We start from the raw sequence: 25,801 nt of genomic DNA on the forward strand, positions 1-25,801 counted from the left end.
GCCCCTGCAGCTCCACTCTGCCTATTGCTTAAAGTTCAGCCCCCCCCGAAATTTTTGCTCAGCGCCCCCCCCCCCCCCCCCCCCCCCCGAAATTTGGCTCTAGTTGCGCCTCTGGGCTAGGGTGACCAGACGTCCCGGTTTTCCCCGGACGGCCCCCGTTTTTGGAGAAGTGTCCCCGTGTCCCGACACTTTTCTCCAATTCAATGAAATGTCCGGGTTTTTAAACAGTGTCCGGGTTAAACATACAAATGTCCCGGTTTTTCATTTGTTTCGGTTGTTTGAGCATGCGCGTGCATGCTCTCTTTTCACTGATTAAAGCGTGACGTTTAGGTGAACGTTGTAGCAGGAAGGGAAATCGGGCTTTGAATGGGATGGGGGGTGGGGAGAGGTGCTCCTTTCATTCCACAGCGTGAGGTTCAGCGCTTTGAATGCGACCTCTGTCTCCAGGCCGAGAAGTCAAAGGATGCAATCTGCATACATTCACACCTGAATGCCGGTCACTTAGGGTGCTTCCAGAGATACCTTTGTTTTGTTAATGCAGCGCTCCTGCTCCAACAGCTACTGATGGCAGTGCGTCTTTGAATGTCTTTATTTTGTAAAAGCCTACGTGCAGGACCTGCTTATATCCTTGTTTAGAAACAGTAACCTGTTTGTACTTCGTGTCCAGGGCCGGCTTTAGTGCGGTGCGAGCGGTGCCACCGCACCGGGTGCTGGCTTCCTGGGGGCGCCGTGTTTTAAAGTTTATTATGCTTTTGAAGCACCTGCTGCAGCGTTTCTTTACCCCCAGCAATTACCAGGCCTCACATAAATGTCAAGATAACTCGTGTGATTATTAATCTTCCTGGAGAGGGATCAGCATTTTGTATAGTTGAGGTTTTGACTTCGGTGAAGTTAGTGTAGAGGGTTGCCTGCTGCAAAGAACCTGTACCAAGTAGATTACAGAGTGCGTATGATGTAAACAGATCAGCAGATTACTGCTTTCAAAAGAGATATTCTTTTGTTACTTGCAATTTATAACTTAAAGTCCTGATATAGAATAGTGAGCTATTAACTTTCATCCTAGAACTGCATACACACTGCAAAGTATACATTATTAGAGCATTGATTAATGTTGCAAAAAGGGATAATTTGGCTAGAAATCGATTCTTATTATTAAAGAAAACTCCCAACTATGCTGTTTCTTTTTCAACTCTGCGTTTATGCTTCTCCACACAAAGCACTCTTAAACTATACTGCCTACCAGTATGGATGACTCCCTACACTTTTAGTCCTTTGGCTTATGTAACATTTCCTATACACTGATTACACATGCATGATTGATTGTCTCTGTGTAATGTGTGTGTGATGCGAAGTGCTCGGACACCCTACACTGGTATGAGTGGCGCTATATAACTAATTCAATGCATCTGAGAGAGTGTGGTTATGGAGACTTGGTCACTGTTAAAGTGTGCTAGTGAGAGAATCCGTGGTGGAGGTGGTCTTGGGGGGGCGCCAACAAACACTGTCGCACAGGGCGCCACCAGCACTAAAGCCGTGGTCACCAACTATAGCAAATGTTGAGGCAAAGTCTGTTTAAATGGAATTAATGGTTACAGCCAATAAAAGACCTCTGATTTGTCGTCTGTAATGCTTCATCTCGGTCTGTGGAGGGAGCTGTCTTTATAGTCCTTTTTCTATGTCCATGGCAGCTGTCAAATAGTCCTACCTTTATGTCGATGGTTACTGCAAACCGTAGTCCTACTTCTATGTCTATGACCTGTCCCCGTTTTTTGTTTTGAGAATCTGGTCACCCTACTCTGGGCGTCAGTACACTACATTTTTAGCACAGTTTCCCTCCACCGTGCCACGAGTAAATATCTATTTTGCACTTTGACGGTGTAGTAAAAATAATGACAATATGATCCTTATTTAAAATAAAATAGCTTATTTTTGAGTTGCGGTTCTCAAAAGTATTAACCAAAATACACTGTATCGAATCTGGTAATATACGCATGGGTTTTATAGCTATCGTCGACTAGACTAGTCAGGCTTGTGTGCAATCATTTCATAATGTGTGATGGTTGGTGGATGAGGTCTGCTGCCCACCAGTCGATGAGCACAAACACGTTCACTGACTTAGAATTGTGGACTAACTAGATGGCCAATGTTTGAATATTTGTTGGCAGATCTGGATATATACATTTGTCATCATTGATGTTCCTCTGTGGCATGGCTTTTGTTTTTTTACAGAGTTTTATATAGCGCGAACTTGACCCGAAGGTATCGGGTATCAGAGCGCTTTACATAGCACCAGTTGCGTTACATGATGACACATTCATTTTTCTTAGGCACGGGGAGATTAAGTGATTTGCCCAGAGTCACAGGATGTTCAGCGTCGTTGCCGGGACTCGAACCCAGTTCCCCAGATACCAGGTTGACCGCCCTAGCCATTAGGCCAACTCCTCTCTCCTTCAACGCTTCCCTTGTTGAGTGACCCTCATTTTACTTGCCCATTCTTGGCCACTCCATTTTGTCTATGATTTGTCGCCTGGCAAAAACCATGCATATTTTGTTCTGTCGTTGAGATAAACACTTTCTTGTAGAGGTGTTTGGTTGCTGAAGATGTAAAAGCTTCTGTATAATGCACAATGATTTAAAAGTGGGTCTCGTTTCCATCGAAATTTGGGTAGTTTGATTGGTATAAGTGTGAGCTTATCAGCCTTTTTGCTACTACTATTGTGGATGTAGCATCAATTAGGAGGTAAGTGGTATTTTAGCACAAGTCTATCACAATATAATTTTCACCATCTAAATGAGACAAGACCATAGCGTGGACCAATAGTTTGAAGTTTTCAATGGGAGACATGGGCTTAATTTAAAAAAAAAAAAAAAAAATACGTTAATACTGTGCCATGGCTCTTTTCCATTCACAGTGAGTAAACAGCTAGATGGCTACTCTGCCGTCTTATGGTGGAAAGAGAACCTACTTAAAAAGCTGTTAAATCAGATCTTCGCCCGCCAGTACCATGCATGCATTAATACATCATCCTCCCCTTCCAAGGCTTTAAGTGAGAAAACAATCTGGGGGTGCTCTAAAAGGGGTGGGGCAAACCTCTTAAAGGGGTGTGACCTATCCAAGTAGGGGCGTGGTCTACATTAAGATCACTAGCATTGTGTACTTAAGAAAATCATAAATTTTTATATCACAGCACAGTATAATGCACAGTACAATGAATAGCCTGAGGCACTGCCATCCATCTACCACACTGCATCAATGCATAGTGTGAGTCATATTCTACCTAACTGCATCACTACTCAGATAACCCTCAGCACTGCCATTCTTCTGCTTCACTGCATCACTACATGGAACACAAAATGCTCCTAGGAACTGCTACCCTTCTACCTCACTACTTAGAATAAGGCTACCCGGGCATTGCCATCCTTTTACCTCACAGCACTGAACAACTTCGGAAGCGCTCTTTTCTCTTGAATACACCAGGTTTGCAAAACCCAATTTGTGACCGGGGAATAACCATGACAGGCATAGCAGAATAGTCGCCCAATTAAAGGTACAACTTAACTTTGAATTCTTATATGCTACCGTGTCGAACAAGTCTGAAAGTGTCTTAAAAACAATAGCGCTGACCAGGGGCTCTTCATGACCTTAAGCACACACTTGGCATGAAAATTGCCAGATTTGCCCCAGGTTACAAGTGCGACTTTGAACTAGTGCTGGATTTTCATCAATTTGAACAAAGCGTGCCTGGACCTGTAGTAGCTTTCTCACCAATAAAACATGTGCTTGCAAGTCCCACCTTTCAGAGTGTTGTACATTTAAAAAAAAATCCAGAGTGGCTGAATTTATCCTCATGACATCGAACCAGTCGACTGCTGTGTGCAGAATCATTTTTGCAGTATTTGTCTGCCAGTCCCCCCGAACAAATGCAAAAACAACAGTTGATGGACAGAATGCAGAACAATGTCATACATTCACCCCAGTACAGATATCTGGGCCTAAGTCCATCGTTTTTTTGCTCACCATGCCATTCCAGTTTGAACCCAGCCATATGCAAATCAGTCTTGACCCTGTGCCTCTTGGGAACAGTCCAGCCCGAACTGCCAAGCCAGGTCCTCCCTGGACTGGAACCAAGCATCCTAGGACCGGTTTCGGGGTTTCACCCCTCTTCAGTCAGGATAGCTTGATTCCATTGGCATGGAGAGCACGGGACTCTCGTCTGAGCATACCCGTCCCTTTCGGGGTGACAAATGCAAAAACAACAGTTGATGGACAGAATGCAGAACAATGTCATACATTCACCCCAGTACAGAGATCTGGGCCTAAATCCATCGTTTTTTTGCTCACCATGCCATTCCAGTTTGAACCCAGCCATATGCAAATCAGTCTTGACCCTGTGCCTCATGGGAACAGTCCAGTCCAAACTGCAAAGCCAGGTCCTCCCTGAACTGGAACCAAGCATCCTAGGATCGCTTTGTTTGCCCTAAGTTGGCAGGGTATGCCCAGACGTGGGTCCCTTGCTCACTTTGCCACTGGATTCAAGATAGCCTGGCTGATGAGAGTTGTGAACCTGAAACCGGTCCCAGGATGCTTGTTTCCGGTCCAGGGAAGACATGGCTTGGCAGTTCGGGCTGGACTGTTCCCATGAGGCACAGGGTCAGACTGATTTGCATATGGCCATGTCTGAACTGGGGTGGTGGAGTGAGCTAAAGAATGATGATGGATTAAACCTAAATCAGTTGACTGGGGGTGAGTGTTTGATTTGCTCAAACGCTCCGTCCATCATCCCCTTTGGTATCGCTTTGTGAGTCCCCCCGAACAAGCAAAAATATAAATCCCTCTCCAATTTTGCCTTTATGGATACATTTAATAAAATATTGCAAAGAATACTGATCCAACACGATGAAACATAAAATCACATTATTTAGGTTACTATACAAATGCTAAACTTTTATTTTTAAATAAGCATGAGTAACATTTAGAAGATGAGTACCTCCCTAATGGCTCTGCCAACACTAGTTTGCTTTGGCATTCAGCATACAATTAAGTTTGGTTTGTGTTCTTTTTTGCTACTGTTACGACATGGCCTTTGGCCATCTTGATTACCAATCTAAAACGACCAATGTGTGTGCAAGAACTGGGAAGCCGCATGCACGTGTAGGCATCACACGCATGTACATAGAAACATCACAACACATGACGGACATTTTGTCCACATCACTGTCAGTCATGCTGGAATGCTAAACTAAAATAAAAAAAATTGTATAATGCAATCAAAAGTGATGCTTGCAGACCTATAGATCTTAGCAACTGTCAATCCCTCCATAATTAAAAAAATTAAAAAAATCTTGCAGAGTGTGATGGGTAATGGGCGGAGGAGCACTAAAAATAGCAAGCAGGGTTCCAAATTAAAGTGTATGTCGATTTCAACCTCTAACTTCCTGGAGCTGTTAGGGCTGTGGCAGGATCACGCAGACTAGTTCCTCTCTCTGTGCTTCACCTGTTGCTGGATTACACTGCAGCCTTGACGCTCAGTGTGAAAGGTCGGAGCAGGATCGTGCTGGAGCAGGCTGCCTGTGGTTGTCTCTCCTAATCATTCCACAATGTCAAGGCTGGCACCACAACGACGTTGCTCCTGCACTGCTAAAAGAGAAGCACAATCCTGAGAGAAAATGGCTCTCTTTAAAGGATTTCCCTTCCTCCTTCAAGGCGGCTCACCTGGCATGACGTCATGACATCATGCCATCATACCTTGACCTCCACTACTCAGTAGTGAGCAAAATGAGCATGCGCACATCGATGTGCATGATCTCACTGCAGTCCAAGACAAAAAAAAAGAAAATGGACTACCTTTGCAAGGCCCGAAAATAGAGCCCGATAGATTCCTGTTTCGAGGTCCCCTGAAAATAACTGCCGGTGCTCAGACCTGGACAGACCCGTCCCACTTAAGGCCCTGTCCCCTTCGCTTTGTGCATATGTGCTGCCCTCACCAGTTCCTATAATTCGCCATTTCTGTGAATTGGATCCTAATTCTCTTGTGCTCAGTGAATTCCCATGCATGGTCTTGCTATGGTTTTTTTTAGGATTTATTTTTACATAATTTATTTGCTGGTTCTCACACTATGTTTTTTCTTCCTTAAGATTGGGTTTGTAACACCAAAATGCTTTGATTTCATACCATGCACATTGTGTCATCAACTGTTTCCAGTAGATGACCCACATGAAGTCTGTGTCTCCTGCCGGGGGAGCCGTCATCTGGTGCATACATGCACTTCAGCATGAGGTCCCTCTGGAGCCACGTAGAGTGCAGGCAGAGCAAAGGGCAGTTACCCCTCAGGAGGTGTTGATTTTCATCAATTGGAAGAAGATTCAAGAGACAAATACAGGGCCCCAGCTAAAGGGTGAGGCTTAGAGTATTCTTCCTGCTAGTGAGGTAGACAAGCACCTTTGAATATGTGATGTTACAACGCAAACAATGACAACGCATGCTTTTACAACACAGTTTTTACATCGCAACTACCATTGCTTCGCATGATTTTACAACGCATGCCATTACAACGCATGTTTAAAAACTACAATTACAACGCATTCCATTACAACACATACCATTATAACGCATACCATTACAACGCATAATACTTTTAGGTCAACAGTAGGGTAAGTGTTGGATAGTGTAGGGGTAAAAATTACTATTCCCACTCCAGTGAGTGCAACAGTAGGGTAAGTGTTGGATAGTGTAGGGGTAAAAATTGCTATTCCCACTCCAGTGACTGCAACAGTAGGGAAAGCGTTGGATAGTGTAGGGGTAAAAATTACTATTCCCATCTACCCCAAAACCTATACCCACCCTAAAACTAAAAAATCTATGTTACTTACAATATAATGCATTGTAATGGCATGCGTTGTAATGGTATGCATTGTAATGGCATGCGTTGTAGTGACATGCGTTGGAATAGCATGCGTTGTAATGGCATACGATGTAAAGGCAGTTGCTTTGTAACAGTTGCGTTGTAATAGCAGTGCAATGTAATGAGTGTGTGGTAATGGATGTTTCCCACACCTTTATCCGGGAACTTCCCATCTATGAAGAAGTCACCCTCGCTGGGTCTGGACAAATTGAACTATTAAAGCACCGGGGTGCACACCAAGTTTATTTCAAGTACTTCATAAGCTGTTTGAGCTGGATGCTGTTTTAAAGGTCTGCAGAAGGCATGTAAGTGCCAAAAAGTCAAGTGCCCTTCAGAGACCTGATGCTCCTCACCTTAAGAGACTATTCACACTGCCAGGTCGCACCTAACATCTTAGCTGGATGCAAAGGTCCCAAACTGTTGCACATGAGGATTAAGTATGTCTCTTCTTTTGGAGGTGTTGTTAACAGTCCACCTCACTTAAGGAGATTCTCCTAGCCAGTCATTCCAATCAATGGTCATGGGACTAAGGGCTTGATTTAGAATTTGTAGGATGGGTTACTCTGGGTTACTGCATCACCAACAAAAGGGATTTCCCGTCCCCCTTAATGTTAGGGCATTATATTCTTAGTCCTGGTTAGTTTTTGTGACATTGAGGGGTGTACCAAAGAATACAGCCTACTTTCTTTTGTGGACACCAAATATAAGAGTTATGTACTCTTTTCCCATCTCCTGACTCCTTCATCACTGTCATAGGTGAGAGGGAGGAGGTTGCTTATTCAGCCAGTGATAAACTCAGATGGAAAAAGTTCAGACGACCTGCTTCCTTTCATTTGCAGACACACTAAATGGGACCCTGAAGCACAAGAGGAACAGGAAAAAGAGAACACACTAGGGGCCTTAATATGTATAGGGTGCACTTTCCCTGTTTGCGCCTGGCGCACCTTACAATAGGTGCACCGGGCGCAAACAGGGAAAATGCACCCTATTACAAAGAATGCACTGCCCCCGGCTGGGAATCTGCAAACTCGCTCTGCCCTGGGGGCAGTGTATTCAGGTGAAAAACAGAGCAGCTTTGAAGCAACCACTCCATGTTTCACTGTGCAGGCGGCAACCCGCCTGAACTTTTTAATGTGGTTTAGAGATCCACTTGCAGCCGGGTGCAGTTCATCACTGCACCCGCCGGTAGGGGGATGTCTGGGGGGTCCATCGGACCCTCCAGAGGGCTGCTATCAGGGAGGCGGCGTACTGTCAGTGTGCCCCCTAATAGCTTCTTTGCCTCTGCACCCGCGTCTATAATAGGGCAGGGCAAAGGGATTCCCTCCTTTGCATGGGGTCACGCTCCCATGCAAATGAGAGAAAGACCTCTTGAGAAAGCGCTTTATGGTATTACAGAAGGGGCCACACAAGTGTGTGCGGCCCCTTTTACAAAATACTAAAGTGCCCCGGAAGCGCACAAAACACGCTCAAACGCCTGTTGCGCCCTCGGGGCACTTTGTGTTATGCTGGCCTCAGGAGGCACTAGCCCTCACTGAGTCCACCTTTGATGTTCCTCACCAACTGTGTTCTTGTTCAGAGGTTGTTCCTGACAGTAGATATGCATCAGACCTAGGTGTATGAGACCTTTCCGTTCTCCCTGCCAGCACGACTGGTACACCGTGATTGAGTCCCTAGCTTGTGAGCTGTTGTATGTATGTATTGATCCAATCTATTGCTAGACCACAATGTGTTTAGTCCCTGCCTTGAAAGCTGTTTTATGCATGAAATGTTACTGTGTGTTTCAGAAATGTAACTGATTAATTCATTGCTGCTGTACTTGGTAGCAAAAATGTACTGTTTTAACATTCCACTTACCACTGCTGTGGTAATTCTGTTTCCATAGTGCCGTTAGATGTTGCCTATTTGATTATTTTAAAGTTATTTTGAAGTGTTTACTTTTTACTACTGTTTGGTATTCTGCTGTTTTTTCTTGTTGTAGTGTTATAGCCCTATGGGCCTTCCTCCATTTCGTTCTTTTTTAACTTTTTGGTTCTTCTTCATTCTTCAGTGTCTTTGTTTGATGAAGGTGTAAACATAAAGGATCCCTTATATTTTGGATTTCTTGGCTCCTTTCACTATCGGATGCCACTCACTGGGCATACCAGATATGGAATTTGTAAGGATTGTCCTGGATGCATTTTGTTTTGCTTACCACTTCCTAAGTCCTATTCTATGCTTATTGTAAGTTTCTGGTTGGCTCTTATGAGTGTCTTCACCAAAATATTTTCCAGCAAACATTTGTATATTTTTGCCTATTGTCCTTTGATTCTAGGGGATAGGGATCACCATCCCTTCCTCTGAGTAAGTTTTTTACCTTCTCAAGCCTACAACTCTCCATGGCTATGGTTCACAACCTTGACTAGCTGCTCTTTCCTCTCTGTCCTTCTAGTTCCTCTCTTAGACTTTCTTCAAATTCCAGCCCTAATGATGAGCATGCTATTTCCTTGGTTTGAAACGTGATCGACAGCAGCCATGTAGACTTTTTTAGATCAAGTAATGTATGAGCTGAAACTCTCCAATGGACTGCAGTACAACCCAAGATGGTTTTAGTTGTATAACCTTCATTTTTTAATACACCAGATTCTCTTCTTGTATTGTGTGAATCAATTGAGTACCAAGCGTGTTCGTTCACTAATTCACAAATGTCTCCTGCGTGCTTTCTTACTTTTATACAAAAGTCAGTTTGAATACACATTTACATTCTATGCATCATAGTATCTTCATACAGTGACTTTTCTAAATGGATTGTTATGACATTTGTTGTCTTCTATACAATGAATTGTTCAAATGAGTTGCTCTGTTCCCTCTTGTCTCTTATGATAAGACACTTCTCTCTGCCCATCAAGTGCAGGGAAATCTCCCTTGAATTAATCCCCATGTCCTGTTTGCTGGAGACATAACTTGGGGGTTCAAACACTGTCCCAGACAGTGATCTTGATCTTGATGCAGGGACAGGAGACCATGAGGATCCCAACCAGACAAGGCACTACCACTCACTTAAAGCCAAGTCCCTGGGTGTTCTCTCCAATGAAGCAAACTTCCACAAAGAATCCACTTTCCCCAAAGAATGAGGACACTGATGTTCTGGTAGCTGCCTTAATGCCCTCACCATAGCCGGTTATGGCCTTCAAGCCCCAGGTCCTCAAGCAGGTGGAACTGGGGCACAGTGAAACAACAATGTTTCAGTGTGTCCCAGTAGGCTTGAGAGGCTTGTTGCGGAGTGATGCAGTATCAGTTTGGAATGTCAGTTTGGTTGGCAACTATGGGCAAAGTAAGTTAAATTCGGCAAGGTATTCATGTAGTTGCCGGCAAAGTAAGTTAAATTTGGCAATGTATTCTTTTAGTTGCTTGGCAACTGTTTACTCAGTAACTTTCAGCTTGGAATGATTCACCTACAAAGAAACGAATCAAAGCTTAACTTGTTATCTTTTATCTTTTCAACAAATATTGCCATTTTGTGGTACTTCAAATGAAATTGGCAGTATTCAGTACCATGCATTTTGAGGAACGTAATAGTGTCATTTTATTGGTCTGTTTGGTGCATTAAAGTAACTAATTAGCACTTCTTTGAATTAAGTAATTTGTGACCATTTTGTGTTTTTTTTTTTAATGCTGCAGGGCTCAGGCAGTAAGCGGGAAATAGTCGCCAATCCCCTTCAAGTTGATGAAACGCACAATGAAGTCAGCCAAAAGTTGACAGACCAACCCGCCTTACTTCTGGGCACAAGGGAGGAAGATGTGAAGATGGCAGAGAGCAAAAGGCATAACAGTGTCCATGAGCATGAAAAAGACAACACGCGCTCCATCTGCCTCCTCGAACAAAAACGCAAAGTTGTTTCTTCAAATATTGATGTTCCTCAAGCACGGTAAGGTTGTGCTACTGTAAATAAAGTGTGCTTACTTGCAGTGGGAAGGGAAGAGAACAAAGGGTTGGGTGCCTCCCACTGTGTTGCCTCTACATGTATGATATGTTGTCAGCTGTACTCTCATTCCAGTAGAAAGGACTCTTGGTGTTTCATGTGGTTTAATCTTTCAGGTATTGTGAGGGCATAAGATCATCCTGTACATCACATTGTGCTGAAAATTATAGTATCTGGCAAAAGAGTTGTGCCTCACTGTATATTCAACCCTGTGATGGGTAATAGTAGTGTGACCTTTATTGTGAGCGGTTTGCTTACACCATTGTGGGGTGACTTGTCCTAACCTTTATTGCTGTTCTATTTGTTAGGTGGCCCAATATCTGCTCAAAGACAATCCTCTGTTCATTTATGTGGTTTATGATGTGCTTGCAGTGTGCATTGGTTGTCAGTTCTTTTATTTATTCATCGACCATGGAGACTGTCAGTTGACACTAGCGCCGAAGACTGCATATTTTGGCTGCTACCAAAGAGGTCACCAGCCATCTATGTGACTAGGTGGATAGTCAACTGATGCCTTCTACGTTGTGAAGTAGTGCTAAGTATATCGACTGTGGTATGTTGATAGTGATTGCTCTGGAAACCTCTGTCCAAATAGCTTGGGAGTAAAGGTTTAGACTATTGGAGTTTCTTAGAATGTGGGGTAGGTCACCTCATTGGCCTATACATCTCCGGCAAGGGTCGCCTGGAAGCAGCCCTTCTCTGTACAATGTCTCTGGAGGCCAGTATCAAAGATGAAGTATTCTAAAATACATGCATTTCGGCCTGGCTTCTCTCATGACCCTTTTATATGTAAGCATCAGATCAGAGCACTTTTCACCAGTATAATTTGTGTGCATGATATTCTGCCACCGGAGTCTAGTTCTACTGGTTTCAAGTGTAATGAGTTAATGAGGAAATCTTACATCAATAGGAAGTGCCCCACATTTCTCGCAATTTATTTAAGAATCAGGGAATTGTGAATTTTTTTGTATCTGGGGCATAGTTGCCGGTATGGACACATTGGGATCGGTTAGTGTTAGCAATATATCATAAGCATACAGCAATGTTTTAATCTGGCCTGCTGACATTTCGAGGTACCACATATGTCTTCTGTGAGGGAAAGTGCAGCCAGCAGAGTTACCAATGCCAGTAAGAGTTAAAGTGGTGATAGTGGACACCATTGATATGTGCATCACCAGATTGGGATAGGTCTTGATTGGAAATATCCACAGTTTACATTTGCAGTTGGAGTCATACAGCCATCTCAGTTTTGTGATGAAGGTTTGACACAATTTTGAGAGGGTGTAGAGAAGGTGTCCCTATTATACTCATTCCACAACCTTCTCTACATCAAATGACTGAGCCAGAGCTTCTGTAGAATGATATTTCTTATTCCAGAGAAGGTGTGACAAGGTTCTCAGATGATTTGTGGAGGTGCGTTCAGGCACAAAGTCTACTTGCAATCCATGTGTTAGTGAGTTTATTATAAGGTTAAATCTCCCCATTGGAAATAATCAATCCACATGTATATATTGCACTCACTCCTCAATTGTCCCTTAGGTAATTCACCACCACTACAAATCCAATACCACAGCAGTATTTAAAAAACACAAAGCTTTGATAGCGTATTGAAAATTATAGTTTTAAAACTTTATAATGTATACATTCAAAGTGTCACAGTAATAATCATAATAAGCATGCCATTCATACAGTTAAAAGCAATTATGAAAATAGAGGAATCTTCCAGTTAAGCTCTTCACAGTACAGCGCAAGACAATTCATGCAGTAAACATAAGACAAAATTAAAACAAACACAGGGAAAGACAAAACAGACAACAATAGTTGTCTTTACAACCATCCTGATCCATTCATTCTGTGTTAATTGATACTTAGTATAATATCTGAATCACATCTCTCGTATCCACAGTTTACACGGATTCAGTATTACAAATTTCGTCTACCCGTTTTAGTGGATCACATAGAATTTTTAGCAACCTTCTTCAGGACCCACAAATTGATTCCACTACATACAAAAATGAAAAATGAATGCTGTGAAGATCCTCGAAGGGACCTGTACTTGATGCCTAGTGTCCCGGAAGGGCTTCTTATTATAACAACTCACAATCAATGAGGGGTCACCCTTATTATGGAAGAGCAATCCTTATATAGATAAAGTCACCAATCAGTCCAGTGTTCTCCGGACTCAGATAAAGTAATTGGGGAATTGTATCCTCCTTACGGTTTAGGGCTATATTGGGTGATTTTCCCTCAGCTTCTTCTTTGGGTGGCTACTTACCTTAAAATGTATATGCCGCATGGCCGTTGGTGTGCGTTCCAGATTCTGTGTGGGGCCCTCTCTGGCATTTTACTACTTAGTTAGTTTATTACCTTACAAAACCTTGTGATCAATATCTTCACAAGACCTTTGATGTTTGTGTTAATAAGTGATAAGGTGCAAATGTTTGCACATTCAAAAGCATCTTAACCAGTTTTTGGGATGAGAGAGATCAATGCCTTATTTGACCCAGGCCTACCCAGTTCGAGTTATTTCAGAATCTGCCTCATTCTGAAATTCGCTGAAGCTGTGTCAAGGATTACAAACCCCCTCAGCAGTCATTATGAGATATGTAATGAAATCACAGTGTCTTGACCTGGTTATTGGGTTCTTATAGTTTATTTACAATACTTTATTTCCACTGACATTGCTAACCATGCTCATTGTAACAGTAGGTGGACAAGCATAGAAATTATTACATATACTGGGAATACATAACATCCTTGAGACATCTGCCTCACTGTTATTCTCCCTCACTGAGGGTACAGGCATCTTCACCATCCCTCGAGGTACACCATGCATATCATGCTGGTATACATCACTGAGGTGTCATAAACCCCACTGAGCTTGAGTGACATCCATTCCTCCCAAATCCAAGGGTCCACGTAATGTTGGGCATGCATGGATCCCTGGCTGAGATACATATAACTTGTGTCTTGACTGAGTACCATGATGGGAGGAGGGCCCACCCCTTGGACGGTGGATTGGGTTCTCAACCAGTGCACTTCCTCACTGTTTGGGGTGTGTAGATCTATCAGTCATACCTCACAGTGTTTCACATGTGTTCGTTTTTCCAAGATCGATCCATCTTCTGAGCCTCATAAAATTGGGCTATGGATGGCCGCATAGAGCAGTGCATATGCTCACTTTGGTTTGGTCCTCGACCTGGACAAAGAATGTTCAGCCACTAGGTCCCTGAGCATCTTGGCTTCCCTCTAGAAAGGGCACTTGTGCTGCTCTAAGCAGCCACAATGCTCTTCATTAACTCCCATCCTTTCAGCAACCTGTAAGCTTCTTGCTCTGTCTCAGCCAATCAGACTTTTCTTCCGAGATATTTCATTGTCACACTGAAACCACTATTCTGTGGAGAAAACCTAATTATTTCTCTGTAGCTAGTTTACTCCTTCCATACTCAGCCCAGACAAATGGACTACTCAAACATCTTCCATTCAAAGATACAGTGTTTAGACAGTGGCGGCACCTCCGCTAAGGTTGAGGAGTGTCGCCCCACTGAACAAACGTAAAAACAAAATGATAATAATGATAGTTATTATCATTTTAGTTTTCCTATTGCAGTTTGTGGCTCTCTGGGCATGGAAGGGCTGGCCGCAGCAGGGGGAGGAGTGATAAACACTCCCTAAGTGCACATGACTTGGCCAGCCCTCTTGGACTGGCCAAACAGTCATGCGCATTTTGTATCTTCCCCACCAGGCTGCATTACACAGCATGGTGAGGAACATGCCCAGCCTCCCATTCCCCGTCTGAGCGCTGAACCACTTTGTACAGACCAATCACAACGCTGCATTGCAGTGTTGTGATTGACTCAGGGGAGCCTGGGAGCCCGGGTGCTTCCTGCTGCCGGCCGGGACTGCAGGAAGAAGGAAGATGAAGGAGGACGGAGGAGAGGCAGCGGCCGGACGTTCCAGGTAAGTGTGTTTTTTTTCTTTTTTCATCATCCCCCTCCCGCCTCACCACCTGGGTCCGGTAGTAGACACTTCTGTGTTTAGACATCCTCCTGGACTCACTAAAAGGATGCTCAGATACCTCCTGTATCAACATACCTTTTGCAAACACACTATTTATGTTCTCACCCAATATAGGAAAGAGAGACTTTGTTGGGGGTCCACGTGAAACGGCAGACCGAGAATACTTGCAATGACTACAAAGTAAAGTATTTGCTACACAATATAAAATATAATTAAACATCATGTAACATATTTGGGTCTGACTAAATATTTGGCAGTAACCAGATTCCAAATGTCAGAAGAGGGCCAAACCCTATAGAGCCTCCTTGACTTCACTTTACAATCCCTCAAAGATGATGATGCTTGGTCTCCCAGTTACTGGGCAGTTATTATCTGACCTACTATTACAGCACAAAATACATATTCCAGTTTCCAAACATAAGTTATACATAGCATAATAACTATGGGAAGACACCCCTAACTGCCATCTTGGCTTTAAACAATGGCATCCCAATAATTTTGCACCCGACCATAGGGCAAATACGACGACCTAATTAGTATCAAGCAAACTGAAGTCGGAACATCCATGAACAGGATTGTCGATCAAGCACCATTGGGCTATTGCTTGTCAAGGGTAGTTCAGTAGTCTTCCAAGTTCTTTGTAGAAACTGGAGAAACCATGTCAAGATACGAATGCAAAGAAACTGATCTGGTCAGTTGGAATACAGAGCAGGACACCGGAATCTCTGAGAGCAATGTCAGTTTAATATTGTGTTAGCAATTGAGTTTGCGTTTCCATTTGCCTGCACTTCACAACCGCATGAACCTGGTGATTGATCAGTACCCAGTGGCAGATCTCATATGTTGGGCCCCCGCCAGCCTGCAGATTGCTTGCTGTCTGTGACCAGCGATGTTATTTTTGGCAGGCCACAGTACTAAGTTGGCATTGCTCTCGAAGATTTCAGTGCCCTGGTCTATATTCGAATTGACCAGACCAGTTTCTTCTCATTCATATCTTGATGCACCTGCGTCCCCCTAAAGGATTTTACACTACACTGTCTCGGGCAACCTTTGATTCAAGTTCTGATGATGATCCCTTTATGAATGATGACTAACTAAGCAGATCTGTTTTAATAATTAGATTGAATGGACTGGCTATTTACAGAATGCGTAAATTGTGACGCGCTTAATGTGTATTTGTATCACTTTTGCATGAGAACCAAGCATGTTTTAGTACCTTACTGTCACTTATGCACTTGAAAAGTGTTTCTTTATTTGTCCTCATTAAAACATTGTTTTGTGAATACGTTTTCTATTTATGAGCAGTTGTTTAACTAATCTATATTTGGGACCATTGTTTCTTGAAAACATAGAATCAAAGACTGGAAAATCACAGCGAGAAAAAAAGGCTAATTTGTTGATATTTGTATTAAGGACATGATTCTGTGACCTACTGCAGCCTATTTGGGGCCCAACGTCCCCAAGCTAGTGGGAGTTGAATATATTGCAGTCCCTTAGCCCTTTTGGGATTTCAAAGACATTTTGAAAAAACAGAATGGTGGAATATAGATGGGGAAGGTTTAAATAAAAATTAAAATTTTGAAAGTATGATCATCTTAATCACAGTTATGACGCAGAATAACGAGAGAGGGAGATGGTCTCATCTTCTCTGTTTTTTGTACAATCCCATAATAAAGCATCACAGTTCAAAATCGAAATCATTTCATATTGCTGTCTGTTAGAACTCAAAGTACCTGGTGGTCTCGATCAGTCTTTGGTTTTGGAATCCAGGCTCCTCCTGAGTGTAGTCTAAATTGGTGTGCCAATTGCGGAATCTCCATGTATGCTTTTGAAGGATCTATTGAATAAATTAGTACATCATGAATGCTGAACTGTAAGTGCAGCGTTGGCTCACGGAATTATTTGGATTGCTTCCGTTCCCAGCAAGAGAGCCAAACATGGCTCCATGTAGTGAGGTGGGAGAAGATTACGAGGATGAGTGGGCATTCCTATCTGTTAAGATTTGCAGAAATAATGGAAAAGATAGGCATTCATTGATACCCAACCTTGTGGCACCTGATGCAGCTTTTAAACCAATTTTACAGTGTTTAAATCTTATGATGATATATGGTGAATTCGCTTGAAATTTCGGACGTGGCGATCTCGTGCCAGGTGTTCACTCACATGGGGGCCTCTTGTCAGTTGCATTAGAGCAAGTCTCGATTCTTCATTTCTAGATGTGTGACCAGTGGTGGTTGGTGAACCACAAAAAGGGTTGGTCAAAATAAATACAATTCAAAAGCATACATACAAATAAACAAACATTTAAATATGGAAAAAAAGTTTTACTTACCTGAGCATGCAGCATGTCTAAGACACCTGGGTTGGAGAGGTTGAATTGCGCATGTCGGTTTGGCTATACCAAAGTATCCGACCAAACCGACAAGCGCATTTCACACTGAAAGGGCCACTCGTCATTGCTGCCAATCAGCGGCAATGACGCACTGGGCATACCCTTCCCTTTCCATTCAGCAGAAAGCTGGAAAAATAAAATGGTAATAGAAGCATTTAATTACCATTTAATTTTTCCAGCTTTCTGCACAGCAGCGTGGGGGGGGGGCACCCAAATGAGTGTGTGCATATTCCTTATATTATAAGGAGCTACTTGACAAGATAGGCACAGTCGTGAGCCCCCATCCCCTGGTGAGATCGACACAACTGATTCAAATGTATGCTGGTGTTAGAGCACCTCTCTCCTCAGATGCTTCATGTGGAAGTCAACAAAGGGAGATCCTGCATTGAGACCCCTTTCTTAACGGCTGGGCTAGAAGATGCCCATGGATTGACAGGAAGAGGAGAAGATCTAGAGGATCTCTCCGCCCCTTGTACTCTCAGGCCAGGATCTCCTGCATGTTTATTACTAATGACCAGATGTATATTTGTACTGTTAGGCAGGCTGCCGAAAAGGGCATCTGGAGAAGATGTCGGAGGGATTACAGGAAGAGGAATTATAATTGCTGTTTCTTCTCTTGCCCTTGAAATTCCATCATCTTTTCTTAATGCATCATCCCAGCTTGGTGCAGTTGGTGCACCCCATTTCCCTATGGATTAATTCCTGTTTGGCTGGACATATTAATTTAATGTTCCCTAATACCTGAGGTAGTACCAGCATTGTAGACAAGTGGTAAAAGGTTCTTGTTCTGCCTTGGCCCTCCCCGGCCCCTAATACTACCTTCCCTTCTCTACCCCACCTTGTGGTTCCAGTGAAAAATCCATTATATTGCAAGAGACAGCAATTGTGTCTGGACTTGTTGGGATGCTCACCTCGAAGTTGTTTTGCAGACGGCATGATCACAGCACCAATTCTACTGCAAATAGGAGGAAACTTCTGGCGATCCTGCTGAAAGCCATTCTGTGTCGCCAGCCACAGTGGATCAGCCAGCCAAAGACCTGGTCTGCCCAATGCCATATAGAGATCTGGTCAGCGTGGCTTCTGGGTTGTTTATGCTTTGGAGCCGCAATGATCATGCAGCCTTTATTGGTGCCAGACCACGCCATCTGAGGTAAGAGCACTTACCATGCATGTTCCTGAGGAGACGTGGCGATGATCAGGTCACCAATCAGAAGCAGGCAGTTCCAGTCATTTGTCCCAGCATGAGCATTGGTTCTTTGGATGTTGGTGAAATGGCTGAGGAGACCCTTGTTGGAACTCAAGCAGCCTGGTGCAGCTTGGGTGATATCTTTCACCGTGAAAAAGAGGAAATATATACTTTTTAGCCAAATTATTGAATTCACCATTTGATCCCGTTTTGCTGTCTCGGTCATTGCTGTCCGAGTGAAGATTTAAGACCTACCAGTTTGAAAGACGCGCAAATGCATTTTTGCCCTGAATTTTTATGTAAATTCCTCATGTTGCAATATGATACATTTGAATGGTTTATGAGTTTGATTAAATACATGACACTGTTCGGCAATATTTTGGAATGCCTCCAGGTATTTTTGGCAGTCTACAGCACCCCGCATACGTACCTGCTCCCTGCTGACGAGAGGCAATTACCTCGAAACACGTGTCCAGGGATGGCATTTTAAACTTTTTACTCGTGGCATAGGTGTACCCGCCGCTGTCACTACATTCTCCAGAATCCTATGGGGCTATTTGCTAGTATGACGAGCGGTGTGCGACCCACTTCGCATTATGTATCGTACGTGTTAGGAATCTTTCAAGAAGTATTGGCCTCTTTGTGAGTAGATAACACATCTTTTCCTTGCATGTGTTTTCACACTGTTTACATCTACCCATATATAGAACATCCTGTACAAACATTTGCTTGAAATCCATCCCAGAACTGAAGCTTCTTTTCATTGGTGATATCAATTACTTATTACAAAGTTGTACAACTTAGTGCCTACAGCCAATCATGAGCCAGTGGTTCACTATTGTTTTGTGATTGGTAGCTTAATTAATATATCGTATCCTTTCTGTGATGGAGAAAGAGCGCCGGGTACGGTAGTACAACGCACACATTGTAAAGCAACATATTGCTGAAGTCGCTCTGTGAGCCACAAATGATGGGCAGCACTAGCATTGGATCAAGGGATGGACATCCTCACTGGGGCTTCAAAGAGCTTGTAGTGCTTTTGATAAAAACATCACTTATTTATCTGGCAGCCCATTCTCTCTAGGAAAATGGCTGCCTGTCGGGGCATGGTTAGAGGTTGTTGTTGTCCATATATAGGAGCCACAGGAGGGTGATTTCTCATGGCTTGGTATGAATCATGTTTATCCCCCCATACTTCTGTACACGAGGCCTCCTCCAGAGATGCACTGTTTGCCAAATTAGTGTTTGTTGCCTCGAGGATTTAAGATCTGTTGCTGACAGCCGCGGATTACACTTGTTTAATGTTTCTAGTTTTGAGGCACTGAAGGCACAGCGTGTTTTCTCACCTCTGTTGTAGGTTGTCATAGGCAGCTACCTGGGACAAGGCAGTATTACTGCACATATGGTGAGAATGTTCTGTAAAACAAGTAATCCATATTTTTATTTGCAATCTGAGGCAAAAATCACGGGGTTTATGTTCACAACTTTGGATACGCCATGAATATAAACGAATACTGTGCAACTCGGAACAAAAGGGCTTTCGTTGGCAAAACAAGTGCAGCAGAACTATGCTACATTATGCTCTGAAATTCTGGAAATGTTGTCGACAACAGCTCTGTCATACAAGATTGCCGACTTTGGTGCAGGAAACCAGGGTTCGAGCCTCGAGGTCGCGTCCACATCCTGTGATTCTGGGCAAATCACTTAGGGCCCGATTCACAGAATTAACTTAAGACAAAATCCTAAACTTACTACTTTTGGTATTCACAGAATGCACTTACTACTTTTGGTATTCACAGAATGCACTTACTACTTTTGGTATTCACAGAATGGATTTACGACTACTAACTTTACGTCCGCACTCGGGCCGGAAATTCCGGCCCGGAGGCGGAGCTTCCGGCCCGGAGGCGGCGGAGCTTCCGGCCCGGAGGTGGGGGTCCGGCCAGTGGCGGAGATTTAGCCATGGCCAAAATCTCCACCTCCGGGCCGGAAGCTCCGCCTCCGGGCCGGAAGCTCCGCCTCCGGGCCGGAATTTCCGGCCCGAGTGCGGACGTAAAGTTAGTAGTCGTAAATCCATTCTGTGAATACCAAAAGTAGTAAGTGCATTCTGTGAATACCAAAAGTAGTAAGTGCATTCTGTGAATACCAAAAGTAGTAAGTTTAGGATTTTGTCTTAAGTTAATTCTGTGAATCGGGCCCTTAATCTCCCCGTGCCTGAATGGGTAACGTAACCGGTGCTCATGTACTGCGCTCCAATACCTTCGGGTCGAGTTCGCGCTATATAAGTATGCAAAACAAAAAAAACCAAAAAAATTTAAAAAAACATCGTCTCAAAGATCGCTTTCCTTGTAAATGAATGACTGAGTTTACAGTGGAACGCTGAGGCGCACATTAAGTAATGGCTGGTATAGGCCTTCTACTGCAGCATTCAACTATACGTCTTTCTAGTTCTTCCTGTTTACTTTAGGACATTCTACCATCATCCATCATTAGGTTGAATGTCCTAGCATTATATCTTTTTGGTCTTGGGCTACGACTGTCACCAGAGGTCCACGTCACCAAAATTCCTGTAGAGTGTGTATATACCTTTCTACATCACAGTAGGTTTAAGATATATGAATAAAGCTATAAACACACACACACACACAAACACCACACAAACACCCCTCCCCCAGGGTTAAAATGACATTATAGTTATATGAATATGTCAGTGCCAACACTAACTTTTTAAACTATAAAAAAAAAAGCACAGACATTCACAAGTTATAGTTAGCATTGCTTATGACCTCACATATTACATTACTCATGACATTTTCTATGACATCTCAAATTACCTGTCTTGCACCCAGGATTCAGTCACTGGCAAATTTTTGTTGTTTTCAAATACATAAATACTGATACCGATAGAGCTTCAGAATGCAAACTTTCTGAAAACAGTAGAAAGAGCCCTCTGTAATTCCCACCCTCTGTAATTTACAAAAAAATAAACATCGGAAACAGGAAATGCTACCCTTGGACCCACGTTTTTTATGGATAGATAGTAATTGCTTGTTGAATTGGACGGTAGCAGTAGTTTTTTTTATTATCAAAATTGAATGCTGTAGATCACTTGGCCCGACAAAATCAAGTCGTAAGCCATATTTTATGTCTCTAGTTTACCCTGATGTGTATGACATATCGCAAATAGTGTACCTGAGCCAATCTAGGTGAAATAAGGTATCTTCAGTTGTGGCTGAAGATATCATGCAGACTTCTTCCCTGTCTGAAACCAAGGAGTAATGGCATTTCTCCAAGAGGTCTTCATTTAAATGCAAAGCCAATGCCTGTTTTTGGTTCTGTTCTTCCACACAATACCTATCGAAGTGTTATTAATTCTCTCACCTAAGTACTTATGGCTATCTTGGGGGTTTCACATGAACAGCATAATAATTATGGTGCCTGTTGTGCATTTTTTCGAAGCTTGACAATCAAAAGTCAGCCAGCTCCCTCTTCCATGTGTCTTTTTTTTACAAAATTATTATGTCAGGTTCGTGTTATGGATTACTGCTACATGTTCTACCTGGAGTGATAATTTACCAATATATGCAAAAATGATTTGGTTATTGTGCATAACAGTGCCACTGAAAATGTACACAATTTCAACATTGCCAGGCTCATGTGTGATTTAGGACAGCATTTCGTTGTCCTAACAAATGCAACAATAACAAGCAATTTTGTGAAACAATTCTTTTTTCACATGTTCCTTATGCAATCGGGTATTGGTTCAGGATTTGCGCCATTTAATAAGCCTGCATGTGCCAAATGATACTAGCTGGCTGAAGTATACGATACTAACTACCTGGCTGATTTTGATCTGATATGCACTTGGTTTGCACAACGTTAGTGCTTGCCATCTTATTTTTTGTTATGCTGCTATACTTTGCACTATTTGTCTTGGGTCACCATTGCCTACAGTACTGAGGTATAACAAAAATCTTGCACCTTTTGACGATGAAATATTAAAAGTTAGGTTCTTACTATGACATCTTTTCAGTGTTTTATCCGTTTTTAACCATCCTGTTTGTATTTATATTAATATTTTTTACATGATGATTTTTTGAATTATTGTGTATCTTTACTGAGATCGAATAAAGATTGAATTGAAATTGAATTTAAACTAAGTTGTTGATATTGGGCAAAACAGGTCAAAAGAGATCAACATGTTTGTATAGATATATAGCATTGTGGAAAGAAGGATTGTCGAAGCAAATAGTTTTGGCTTAATGTGCTAATACTTGGAAATACCGGCCAATGCTGGCATAACCAAATGTGCACTGGAATGAGCCTTGTTTATGTGTAACTTGCTTCTTATGTTGTACTGTTTTTATTGTCCACGCTATCGACACAGATGTAGAAGGCACAAAAGAAGACTGTACAGAGACCCGGTTCAGATAGTTGCACAATGTTGTGCATGCCTATGGTAGCATCTTTTAGCACATTAAAGCACTGACGATCACTTTATACAGTAGTACAGTACACTCACAGTTACAACACTATCTAAATAGCCAAACAGCCAGGTTGCAATGAACAGTGTTACTTACACTAGTGAGGCTTTAATAACAAGCATATTGGGAGTCAAATGCAGCCAATCAAAAAAGGGATTATATCTCACTCTCGAACATCGATAGAACCCCTAATCGACAGACACGCAAAGGCTCTGGCATAACTGTGAGAGGACTGACTGACCCTCTTAGTGGCTGCACCCCTCCTAGTGTTTGATGTGTTTTTCGTGTTAGCAGGAAGCATATTTAGCCAGTGACAAATTTAAGTAATCTCATTTCAGACCATCTGTTCCTTTTGAAGTATCTCAGCTGAAAGCAAAATACAAAATGTTTCCAGTTCGATGTAGTAAAATGAAGTCTAATTATTGCTACTGGTAGAAGTAGCAGTATTAGTAGTGGTGTTACTAGTGGAGTGGTAGTAATAGAATAGTGTTCTTTTGGGTAAACCCCTAAAACATCCATCATGGATATTGACACAGGTGGAATGGCATTAATTGCAGCCAGTATCATAAGATTGTGACATTGTATCTTTAAATTCTTGTTAACAGAAAACTTTTGTCTACTCTGGTGATTAGGAAAAGCTCTTCAGCACTGCAAAAAAGGAAAAAGGAAATTAGAATAACTCACTGTTATTATCATTATATTTTCCGCGCTAAGGCAGTTCTGTGGGGTGGGGCTTGGCTGCTCACAGAGAAGGGGGAGTAGTGGTTGGGGCACTTTCTAAGTGCACATTATGGTTTGGCCAGCAGTCTTGGGATGACCAAACAGTCATGCGCACTTAGCACATTTTCTACCGGGCTGTAATGCACAGCCTAGGTGAAGAACATGCATAGGCTCCCAGCCCCTGTCTGTGTCTGAGCACCGAACCATAGCGCTCAGACCAATCACGACGCTGCTGTCATAATGACAGCAGTGTCGTGATAGGCTTAGGGAAGTCTGAGAGTCTGAGTATTCCAGTTCACACAGAACCAGAGGACGGAGAAGAGGTGGCGGCTGGCCAGCCGGGAGGTTAGTGATCTTTTTTTTTTTTAACTCTCCCCAGCTCACTACTGCTTCCCGGGAGCAGCCGCCACTGGAAGTATTGATAGAATCCTCTCGTCATGAGAAAGAAAAAAACTATAAAAAGAACTATAATTGGAATTTGGCATGCATCCTCCTCCAAAAATGGAAATATATGGATATGATTCCTGACCAACAAATATTTCGATACAGTCTGTCCCGGTTCTAGCCAAAGACCTGGCTGAGTGGCAGATAGTAGAGGTTTGGATAGTGCATTAGATGTGGGTTTTAGCTAAAAAATGCTTGAAAAAGAGTACCTTTTTTAGTATTTCGGAATTGGTAGAATACAATCTAAAATGAAACACTACTGTGCCATGTTAAGCTCTGATACCAGCCCGGAAAGAGGCCATGCAGTGGCGGCTGTTGACTTTTGAAAGTGGTGAGGGGCGGCACAAAAGCTGTTACATAGAGAAAATGCAGAGTGCATATGACTGGTTTGGTCGGCCCTGGGGTGACCAAACAGTCAGCACACTCAGAGTGGGCAAGCCAATCCTCCCCTGCCTGGAGCAGGAATGCCCACCCCCAACCAAAATCTGCCTTCTGCTCTCTCGCAGTGCGAGAAGCAGGAACATAAAACGGTATTTAAAATACTATTTTATGTTTCTGTTTCTCGCACTGCGAGAAAGCAGTGGGGCTAAGCTCCTCCGTCCATGTGGAGGAGCCACCCCTGAGGCCATGATACAGCCCGACTAAGAATATGTTTCCAAATTCTTGTCCACTGCATCTACAAAATGTTAAGTGACATTTATATTGCATTGTTTTATAAACCTTAGGTAAAAGGAGATGGATACAACATCATCACACAATTCATAACATTAATTCAGGACACTTTAGTCAATTTTTGGGCTATTCTGGTTAGTAAACGTATATCAGTTGGGATCCAGGCTAGGTGCTCTCCTGATTTCTAGCTTCTTAGATGTTTAGAACTCCATCAATAGAGTCAACAGGCACATGACCCATAACTACTCTGATTAGGTCCGATCACATTGTTTGCAAAATGTCTCTGATAAGGAGTTTAACTCTTAAGTAAAGGGATACACTCAAGTTTCATTGGGAATCAATCAGGTTGCTTAGTATGACAATTCATGTCTGAAATTTCAGGATTCCAGAAATCATGACATTATGATCTCTATACGAAGTATGCTGTTTATCTCAGGTTAATTTGTAATTGTTTTTAGAATGTACTAATTCATAGAATGTTCTTCTCACAGTTTGGATGGTAGACCTGGAAAGTAACCTGTATTCCTTTAAAATGGTCAGAACATTGTATTTGAATGTTTTAGGTTTCCTTCAAACCAGAAGTTGATCTGATACTCCTCCTGAAAGATGATAGATAACTCATCTGCAACTCATGGTTGAACTCATTTGCATTCATGGCTGCTAATTTATTGAGTCACAAGGGTTAGTGTGTGCTCACTAATGTGGTAGAAATCACAGTGTTTTTATAGCAAGAATCTATCTCAGGATATAAAACTTTAGTCAAAAAGACTTTGGATGTAGCCAGATCTAGGTTGGGCAGGGAATTCAATCAAAACTGAAATACAATGATCACTCATTATTTTCTGTCATTTTTTCACAGTACAACCCAGATTACCAAACAGTTTGAGCTGGGGTGGCATCACAAAAATTGTGTGAACCTGGTCAAAATGTTTTTTGTATTTACTTTACAGTGCAAATTTGTTTTGCGCTGGAAAGAAGTTGCCTGAAAGTAGTGCAAAGCAGAGCAATGTGCTGCTTTATG

The 25,801-nt window shown here is 42.6% G+C and overlaps 1 protein-coding gene across 1 annotated transcript in view; it reads left to right on the forward strand.

Moving 5' to 3' along the window:
• Window positions 1–25,801, forward strand: part of ZNF704 (zinc finger protein 704) — a 679,439-nt gene that overhangs the window by 279,484 nt on the left and 374,154 nt on the right. The window contains exon 2 of the mRNA XM_085605368.1: window positions 10,561–10,808. Within this exon, the coding sequence (XP_085461494.1) occupies window positions 10,561–10,808 (248 nt within the window). The remainder of the gene's footprint in view (window positions 1–10,560; window positions 10,809–25,801) is intronic.

The sequence above is a fragment of the Triturus cristatus genome, chromosome 5_1, assembly GCF_964204655.1.
Source record: "Triturus cristatus chromosome 5_1, aTriCri1.1, whole genome shotgun sequence".
Lineage (NCBI taxonomy): Eukaryota > Metazoa > Chordata > Amphibia > Caudata > Salamandridae > Triturus > Triturus cristatus.